We start from the raw sequence: 10,820 nt of genomic DNA on the forward strand, positions 1-10,820 counted from the left end.
GGGAAGACAACGTGGAGGAGGAGCTTCCTGTCTCCTCAACCGCTGCCCTTAGTGAGGGTCCCAGCCAGCCTCCATCCATCCTGGCTCCAGGGCGGACCAGCCAAGCAGCAGCCCAGCAGGAGCCGGGGGAGGCAGTGCCAGGTCCCTCAAGCACCGGCACGGGCAGGGAGTGCTCACGCAGGGCGCCTCGGCGAGCTCCGAAGAGGAGGGCCCGCAACTCTGAGGCCTCTGCACCTCCCGCCAAGAGGCCACCCCGTCGGCAGCACTAGGACACCGCCCCAGCAGCTGGTGAGAACAGGGCCGGGCCTGCAGCTGGGGCACAACCAGCCCTCAGGGGCTCGGACTGCCAGACCACACAGTCACACAATGGCCCGGGTTGGAAGGGACTTTGAAGATCACGAATCTCCAACCCCCCCGCCACAGGCAGGGCCACCAACCTCCACGTGTAACACCAGACCAGGCTGCCCGAGGCCCCATCCGACCGGGCCTTGAACACCTCCCGGGACGGGGCATCCACAGCTTCTCTGGGCAGCCTCACCACTCTCCCCGTAAAGAACTTCCCCCTGACATCCAACCTAAATCTTCCCTCCCTCAACTTCAAGCCATTTCCCCTTGTCCTGCTGTTATCTACCCTTTCAAAGAGTTGCAATAAAATTACAGAAAAGTCTCCGTGTTGCTACCGGTGCCTTTAGTGGTCAGCGCTGTGCACGGGGGAGGTCCGACCTCTGCTGGCCCTGGAGGCCTCCCATGCTGCTGTTACCGTTCCTTTAGAACCTCCCTTAACACCATGGCAAAGGCAAACGTTGACAGAGGAGGCGCTGCTTTATTTCTGCGCAGGGCACAAGCTGGCTCATCTCCACACATCAAACGCACCCGTGTCCTTACACTGTCTTCTGCTTACACTCCCAAAGGTTTCACTCCACAGCTAATTTAACACAGTAACAATGGAAAATGCTGGAATGATATTGGAATAGCGATGTCCTAGGGTACAGCAATTGATGATATGCTCAAATACAGCTGCTGTAAACGAAGAAAGAAAGGAAAATACCTGCTTACATTTTAAGGCCTCAGGTAGGCAGGGACCTCCAGCAAGATACTCTTGCCTCCACTCCCAACTCTTAAATGAGGTCTGGGAAGGGCTGGATCCTGGCTCCACCCCTTCCAGACACTTGGGTGCACTGCATGCACCTGCTTGCCGGATTGAAATCCCTCCCCGATCCTTTGGTCGAGGACTCTGCTATCATTCTGGAGCTGCTGTGTCCAAGACAGCTTATGAGAATTGTGTCTCTTTCCAGTCCTCTGCTTTTCTAATTGTAAACACTAGATTAGCAGCGCACTTCCCCTGGGAGACTCTCTTACCTGATCCTCATTGGTCAAGGACTCCGGGATTTACTGCCTGTCTGACACTTAATTCCTTCAGTGGATGTCCCTCTGTGCTTACTGCTTGGTTTAGCTTTCATGGATTTATGCTTTTGTTGTCAGTATTCCACATCATACAAGCATTTCAAGGACTAGGAGTTAAACAGTTAATGTTCCAGTTCAATAGACTTCTGATTTCCTGGGTACCTGGCCCTCAGAATAGAAGAACTATATACCCCAGAGGACTTCATTTTCAGAGGGAAAGATAGAACTGCTTGCAAGTCACAAGACTGCTCACTTCTTAACTGGGGGGTGGCTCTGACCTCTTCATTGGATTGTTTTTCTGCCCACATTTAGTTTATGAGCTTGGTCTGGCAGGCTTCTGCTCTGGCAGGGCTTCTGCTCTGGCAGGGCAGCGTTTGAACTGAATGCAATTCCTCCTCAGTATCAGAATCTTATGAATTTTGCAAAAAATACATATCAGAACTCAGACCTCACACAGCTACTGAGATGGGATTAGTTATGCATCTTATTACTAGTTCATAATGAAGAAGAAGCCCAGCAATAATCAACAGCTCAAGGGTCCCAGTAAGCCTGGAGGTATTGGTGCTGGGTTGTTTAAAAGATGCTCTGTACGCAGACCTGTGCAGTTACAAGAAGGTGTCTCCCTGCAGCAGATCCAGCAGACGCTGTGACCACACATTTCACACCACAATGAGCTGCACTGGGCCCAGTCCTCACAGTAGTGATGAGGGAGAGTACAGGTCAGCATCTGCTATTTATTCACTTCCTTCCTACTCCTCCTCCCAAACCTTACTTAAGTAGGCATCTTGGTCCTCCATATCAGATCACAGAGCAAATTTTAAAATACGAGTGCCCTGTAAAACTTGACAGGAGGTCAGCTGAGCGGCAAGAAGTCAGATTAATTCATTGGAATCATTTACACTTACAAACAGCTGTTGTTTCAGGATCTGCTGTGTCACTGCTAGTTTGCCTCCTGATGCTGCAAACAGGAGCTCCATTTGTTCCAGCTGTTACAAGGAGCCTGATACCACAAAAGAAAATAGGAAAAAATACCTTGTTTTACACTGAGCTGTGAGTCACTGGAGAACAATGTTCACTTATAACCGTGGGTATGATGACAGTTGGCTTTGCACTGAAATTGTAGTCATGGCTCACATTACCAGAACATCATTTTTAATGGCCCTGCAGCTGTCAATAAAACCACTTAAGTAGAAGAAGGGATCTGTATCACTCATTGTTATCATTTTACCTGTTATTAATCACCTTTAATAAATGGTATAATTATTAGTTAACTATCACTAATAACATTATTATTATTGTAACAATAATAGCTCTCATGGTAGAGAACAGGTAGACAATAAACTCTGAATTTTATTTCAAGTTTTGTCCACTGCATCATGACATGTGAGAACTTTTACAGCAGAGAAAGATTTTCCAACCCCGAGAAAACAGCTTGTGGAATTTAAATGTGCTCAAGTGTCATACTGAACAGTAACAGCACCAACAGTAACAGTAACAACACATTTCCTGACAGTGAGAGGTTCATACAACTACTGTGCCAAAATCTGCTCTTCTATGAGTTGCTCAAATAAAATTTCTTTTCCTCCTCTTTTGTATGGACAAATACGTGGACTGAGAAAAAGGAAGGAAAGCATACTCTGAAGACAGTAGAGTTTAATACAAATCCAGAGCCAAGATAACAGCAGAATCATGTTATTAAGGAAAAGATTACTATATGACAAAAAAATTAGTGCAGAGTATCATAATGGCAAAGTTATCCATTGCTGTGGAACAATTTAATCACTACCACCACAAGCTGAACAAATTACCACATTCTTCTTACTGAACCGAGGGGGCATACAACTGTCCAGAGTTCCGCTCCATCCGCAGATGTAAGCAACACTAAACAGCAGCCATTATACATGTTTTCCCCATCATCGTGGCCCTAATGTTCAAGATCTCAAGTTTGCTGTTGTATTTTCCACTCCTTCCAAGTAGCATCTCCATAAAAATTAGCTGGTACAAACAGTGTCACATAAGAGTAATTAGAAACACAGGTACCTTTCCGTATAATGTGGCCAGATGCAGAACTGTAACATTTACCATGTGGTGGAACCAAGTAACTGTGTGAAACAGGATACAGGAACTCTGAAATCCAGCTTACAAGTCCGGATGCACAAAACGCATACAACATGTATGGTTAGTGGGACAGGATTGTTTGAAATTTTAGAGTGCAAGGAAAGATAACATCTTCCAGCACTGGAAAAATCCAGCCCATCAGAGGAAGGAATGTTCCATCTAATGTAGAACAGGTGAAAATATAGAGACAGAAAGAACTCACTTTATGGCTCAAACTTCCTGCATAATTCATGCCACCCACAGAATTCATGCAGTCTTGCTTTTATAATGGTCAATTTTATCTGCCTCAGACACTGCAAGATATTTTAAGCTGCCAGGACTTTTTGAAATTGCAGAGACAAAAATAGAACACCCTGGTACCTGTAAGTTCTGTAGGCAGAGGCTTGAGATGAGATGCTAGCATTTGGAGAAAGGTTTTTGTTTAATACTAAGTATACCGATGTAGTTTGGTAGCATTGTGATTGTTTCTTAGAATAAATACAGAGCACTGGAGCACCTTATTATCCTGTAGAAATAATAACCAGGTTTTTGCAGATGATAGACTGTAGTTTATGCAAGGAGACTGACCTTCCCCCAGGTGCAAGTTCCCAAATATATTTTTCTGACCATTTCCCACAACAAATTTTTCCACATCCCACCAGTTATTTCCTTTATTCTAGCACCTGTTTCTGCCTGAGCCATACGAGCCATAAACCTAACACCACTAGTCTGAAGCAGGAATCCACCAGCTTCTTTCTGCCACAGGTTTGTCTGATTAAGACAGAAACGACGTACACTTTGGCTCTGTAACTGAGAATAACACAACCCTTATACTTGTTCCTAGCCCACAGAACAAGCTATGGCTAACTTGATCTACATAAAACAGATGACAAGAAGTCAGAGTCATAAACCCTTCACATTCGTGTCAATTTAGTATGGTTATGACACTGAGGGTAAGTTAGGTACAATTTTACCTAAAAAAAAAACAAAAAAAAACAAACAAAAAAACAAACAAACAAAAAATGCCAGCCACTGATGTTCAGTAATGTCCTCATTTCTACCTGTAATTCCGTTATAGCTCAGGCTGAAGAACTAGCAGACTATCTATTAATATATCAGCTTGCTGAAGTTGCAGCTATGGAGGCAGTCCTAGCTGGTCAAGGAGCATATACTCCAAGCTTCGGAGACACCAACACCATTGAAGAGAATCAGGCAATAATGCTTGGAGGTCTGAGTGAACAAACAAAGATTTCTGGGCACACTCAAATATAAAAATACAGGGGGCGGAAGCACAGACACATAACCTTAGAGTTATATTGAAATACTTTATTTCTATCTCACAAAAAGCAATAGTGTTTGCAGTACACATGCCTTTCAAATCAGTGCTGGTAATATGCAAAAACATTTCTCTGAAATATGAAGAAAAATCAGCTTTTTCTCCCTTTACAAATGAAACAGACGACTTTGCATATTTTATATATATTTATACGTACACACGCACACATACAATATTTGAATCCCCATTTGAAGGCAGGTATTTTACAACCTGCAGTTTTACCACTCACAGTTCAGACACCTGTGAATTGACATTGTCTTGTATATTTCTACAGTGTTTAAAACACAAAGAGCAACCCTTTACAAGTACCTACACTACAAAGCATTGCAAATGAACTCATCAGGTATTTTTCAGGGATACCTAACTTAACCTTGACTTAATGAAGACAGGACTCAGTTCTCACTATAGAAAGTTGTTTTATGCCATATATTCAAAACTCTTCCAGTCTTCAAATCTTGGAACAGAAAATCTATGCTTCATTTTTAAGAACTTCATTCAGATTAGATTGATTAAATCCATTCAAGCTAGTATGTTTTTTAACAGCTGTATCTTTAAGATTGTATTGTAATTTGTTTTTTGTGCCACCATTGTTAAATCACAAAAGATGCCTGTCTCCTATTCTGGATCAAAGTTGAATTATCACATATAAAAATCAATATCTCTATTACAACAGCAGGTTTAAATAGCACAGCAAAATTAAAGATTTAAAGTCTTTAGCAATATGACCTGAGTTTAATATGGTAAATATATTCTTTTTCTAGAAATCATGTGACTCCATGCCTTAAAAAAAGTAACAAAAATCTTTGAACATTTAGTAGCATCTTGATGAAAGTGATAAGCATAAACAATATTACTATTCAAAATCATTTCATGTATGCACTTTATTGTAAATGTCAAACAATGAATGTTCAGCGTGTGGCTGAGTACACTACGTGATTCAAGGATCAGAGTTATGCGAGAAACTAAAATGCACATGATAGAACCCAGGAAGTGCATTCAAGTGAGAATGGTCACTGAGGCAACATTAATAGAATTTCAGAGTGAAAAGAAAGATACCATCTTCCAGGAAAGCAAAGGAAGGATGGTACAGTCTGTGTCAGAAAATGGAATGTTCTACCAAAGGGAGAACAGGTGAAAGATAGACTCAAAATGTTTGCTTAAAAAGAATTCTAAAAGTTACACCTCCTGTATCTGTTGGCCACCAAGATGAATTAATTAGTTGCACCACCTGTTTCCTCCTAGCTCACTCTTACGATGTGCATACAATCAGTTTCTGAAGTTTCAAGATCTCAAATTTCTTCTCCCTGTGGTAGACAGTATCTTTCTAAACCTTCTCAGTGCCAAGCCCAACAATGTAGATTTAACAGCCCAAGCAAGCTGGCTCTCTATCAAGTAAGGGACATCCATTTCATAGATGAATGGATAAGAAGGAAGTTTCAGGATTAATCTTGACAGCAATATAATACCTGGGAGTTGCTGTGACATTATTTTCAAAGTGTTTACGTATGTGGCAGTTCCATAACTGGAAAATCTGTATACTGAAGTACAGTTTTTATCATACTTATAGGACACAACAAAAGCCAACACTGCTCAGTTGTTCTCTCCCCGCCATATCTCATTTACCTACAAAACAATCTGTATGACAAGGAAGCACCCTCAGCAATGGTAATCTGCTTTCTCATCAGCTCAGAATTGAATTGTGCTCAGAGAAACAAGCCTCATCAGCCTCTAAGACCTTAGCTGATTCCTGAAGGAGAGAACAGGGTGTTTATGCTGTCTGGCGTATTGCTTCAGTTACAAGCTGTAAGGCACAACAATCATTTCTATGATCAGTTACACAGGAAAAAACTGTACCTATTCTAAACTTCTTCATTCCGTATGTTACCATCTTTTCATACAATTGGAGTCTAATGCTCTGTCCTACACTATTTGCACTTTTTCCATCTCTAAATTAAAAAAAAAAAAGGAGGTGAGCTGGCAGAGGGATCAAACCTTACTCCAGGGCTCAACTGCTTGCTTGCACTTTTCCTAGTAGGCAATTTTTACATCAGAAAAATATTTTACTTATAGAAGTAAGAAATATTTATACGCATGCTTAATTTTCACCACAATAAGTTCTGAAAAGTCCACTCACCAGGAACTGAGGATACTGGGAAGTATCAAAACAACCAATGCATAATGGCTTCAAGGACAGTAATTGACGCAGTCCAACCAAATACAAACTGTGCAATCCCAATGTATTAAACACCATCATTCCACACTGCAGGAAATGATGCAGTGTCAGCATAGCTTTGCACTGTAAAGCTCTTCTACTGCAAAGTAAGAGTATCCTAAGATGTACAGAAAACATTAGCTCTGCAATTTTAACTAGAAGATACTATGGAAATTAAGTAAAGCGTTGCTGCTGGCTACAACATGTTTTTCACTTGACCAGAAGCCAAAGAAAATTCAAAGAACTAGTGAGATTTCATTCTCTGCAGCAATGCATGACAGATGGACTCTTAAAGGGCAATTCATTGCTCATGCCTTTGCCATTCTAACCCTCATCAGTTTCCAATAATCTCAAAAACAGAGAAGTATATTTAAGAACTTCACTTGAAAGAAAGACTCCAGTACAACTTTTAATGAAGTTATAGACTACATGACATAAAATCCTATGAAACTGACATACTGAAATTATTGTTAATTTTTTTAAAAAGAATAGTAAAATGAAAAAAATATTCAGAAATCCCTCCAAAATCTCTTTGATCTTCCAGACCTTCTTGGTACTGTTCACATTCTGAAGATCAGCTGCATGCAATTTCCTTGCAAAGAGCTAATTATCAGTAAAGCATCTGAACAAAATGTTAAAAAATCCTACAGCAGAAATCAGGAAGAAGAGGGAATTTTCCTCCACAGTTTCCATTTGAAATTTATATGCCTCAGTACCAGTCAGAGCTGAAGAAAAACAAGTTTGACAGGACAGAAAAGCGAAAGCAGTTAACATTGAGAAGGGTCTGCAAAACAAAACTGATAACTAAGTACACAAATATACAGATATGGAGATAATATTTTTGCAGAGAGCACAGAGATTTAAAATAAATGAAGAAAAACACAAGACATGATAGCTGGCTAAAAAAGCAAAGAAGGTAATTAATTACAAATCTAATTGCATAACTTGTATGGAAGTAGAATGGTATGACCTACTTTCAGTGCTCAAACCACCAATTCCTTCTGAAGTACCTGTAGAAATTGTTCATTTCTGGGCCTTTTGGGCAAACATGTTTGTACACTCTCAAAGCTAACATTATTTCTGATAACTTCAAGATTAGAACTGCAAATGTTATTTTTAATGTGAGCTGATGAAAAAAATGAGATTTCTTTTCTAGGAAAGAACTTCTCATTCTGAAAGGATGGGAAAAATACAGCATGTTTTAAGCAATCATAGTTTAAAGTTTCTGCTAATTAACTGTACAGCCAATGCTGCAATTTCATAAATTTAAGCCTTCAGTTTGAATTATCTGTGACAAATTCTCAGTGTTATCTTCTTCAGAATTTACTGGTAAATTAAAGTAGTTTTGTTCAAAAAATTCAACTTCTGTTGGCACTTCCGCAGCAGTTTATAACTGATCATTTAATTGGCTTGTAATAAGACAACAGGTGAATCTACTTGCAAGAATCCACAAAAGGTCATCAGTAGTGAAATGAACATTTGAAAACATCATCACATCACCACATAAACAAGTATGCTTAATCTTCAATGTGCTGTATGTATATATGATGCCTCAAAAATGGCCTTTTTCACTGCTTTTGAAAGACAGACAGAATGCACCATTGGTATTTTGCCTTTCCAATGTGGTACATCTCTGCTTTTAGATCCCCTTCCTTTAAAGAATTTGCAGATTTGTCTCACAAGATTTTTCACAACAGTGTAGGAAGAAACCATTAAAATCTAAATGAGAAGATTTCCAGATGTTAAAATAAGAAACAGTGTACGCAATTTATCCTGTAATATAGGAGGTAACAAGCAAGGGAAAAAAAAGTATAAACTTATCCAAATTAAGTGGCTGGCACATACTGACTAATTGCAGAACCTCTGAAACAAGTGATGAAATTAAACAGTCAAGGTGGAGAAATCAGTAGTCACTTTAACACTAGCCTGTAGCCACTTTCAGTGGTTTTGTGCAGTTGCTCACAGATAACATAGCAACATCAGTTATGGCTCAGTCCACTAATAGGTATCTTAAGTATGATTCTGTTGCACAACAGGTTCTGTAATTTCTGTGGAAAATATCTGCATTTTTACATTTAAAAAAATTATTAATTCCACTGATGAGAAACTGGAACACGACTCCAAATTAAGGGTGTAAGTTTCAAATATAGAAGTTATGTATCATCACACATGGAGATGTTTGGTCTACAGATGAAAACAGTTTCAGAATAAGTACTTAATCCTGCACATAAATGCTTCAAGGGAAATCAAATTTTATGTGAGACATACCCTGAGCTTTCTAGACTCTCTAATAGTGCAAACAATGTTGCAGCGATGCCTGGTTTCATCCTGGCTTTTGCAAAAGAAATGGAGCAACCGTCCACAGATTTCTAATGACTGGCACACTATAACATTATGTGTGCTACAGCCATTCTTGTAGCTTTGCTAAGTTCGTCTCCATCCACTGGATGTTAAGCTGAATTGTGTCAATTGCCTCTTTTACACAACGCAGTTTAAAGCTCTCTTCTGATTTTGATTCAAAAAATGTTTTCACCTGCGTAACAAGAGAAAAGAAAGAAAGCCTTACTTAAAATAAACACTGGACAAACAAATAGGTTCAGAAGCAAAGGCTACATGCATGTGTCAGAATTTGTATCAAGCCATATTCTCAGAGCTGGCTTCCCAAAATGTAAAGAGAACATATTTTATGGGAACTGCAGTAATCACAGAATGGATTGAGTTGGCAGGATCCTTAAAGATCAACCACCTGCCATGGTAGGGTTGCTGTCTGGTTCCAGTAAGTTAGTTTACCAATAAACAGATATTCACTCATTACATTAAATGCTGAGCAATCACAAAGCACTCAAAGTTCTAGAAAAATGTTTTGTTTTCTAAAAAAGAACTATTTGTTTTTAGAGAATCACTTTAGTCCTCTGGAATGACCCCCACTCCCATTCAATATTATACCTATCAATGGTTACACATGATATGCGACTGGTCAAATCACAAGCAGCTATCTCTGTCCAGTTTTCTGAACAAAAACATTTGCATAAACATTAAACCACTTTTAACACATGAACTTCAGGGCACTGTTAGGGAAGTCTTGGAGATTCCTAATGAACATTAACTGGATACTGAACATCCAAAACAGCTCTTCAGGATTGCTGACAGCTAACATAAGGTAAAGCAATCCTTATAGCTCTGAACACATTCCACAGAAAAGAAAAGCACAAACTATTCACAAAGTCTAGACCAAATCCTCTCCTATCAGGACAGGCTGAGAGACCTGGGGCTGTTCAGCCTGGAGAAGAGAAGGCTGTGAAGTGATCTGATAGCAGCCTTTCAGTATCTAAAGGGAAGCTACAGGAAACAAGGGGACGGACTCTGTAGCAGGGTCTGTGGCAACAGAACAAGGGGAAATGGCTTCAAACTCAGGGAGGGTAGATTTAGGTTAGATATAACCGTCCTGGTGGACGACAGGTTGGCCATGAGCCAGCAGTGTGCCCTCGTGGCCAAAAAGGCCAATGGCATTCTGGGGTGCATTAAGAAGAGCGTGGCCAGCAGGTCAAGGGAGGTGATCCTCCCCCTCTACTCTGCCCTGGTAAGGCCTCATCTGGAGTACTGTGTCCAGTTCTGGGCTCCCCAGTACAAAAAAGACAGGGATCTCTTGGAAAGAGTCCAGCGGAGGGCCACAAAGATGGTGAAGGGCCTGGAGCATCTCCCCTATGAAGAAAGGCTGAGTGAACTGGGTCTGTTAGCCTTGAGAAAGACGACTGAGAGGGGACCTGATCC

At 40.5% G+C, this 10,820-nt stretch overlaps 1 protein-coding gene across 1 annotated transcript in view; it reads right to left on the bottom strand.

The window, feature by feature from the left end:
• LOC100540511 (leucyl-cystinyl aminopeptidase-like) overlaps nucleotides 1–1,370 on the bottom strand; it is a 15,401-nt gene extending 14,031 nt beyond the window's left edge. Inside the window, exon 1 of the mRNA XM_019610224.2 lies at nucleotides 1,360–1,370. Coding sequence (XP_019465769.1) covers nucleotides 1,360–1,370 — 11 coding nt within the window. The remainder of the gene's footprint in view (nucleotides 1–1,359) is intronic.
• Nucleotides 1,371–10,820: the final 9,450 nt, after the last annotated feature.

The sequence above is a fragment of the Meleagris gallopavo genome, chromosome Z (assembly GCF_000146605.3).
Source record: "Meleagris gallopavo isolate NT-WF06-2002-E0010 breed Aviagen turkey brand Nicholas breeding stock chromosome Z, Turkey_5.1, whole genome shotgun sequence".
NCBI lineage: Eukaryota > Metazoa > Chordata > Aves > Galliformes > Phasianidae > Meleagris > Meleagris gallopavo.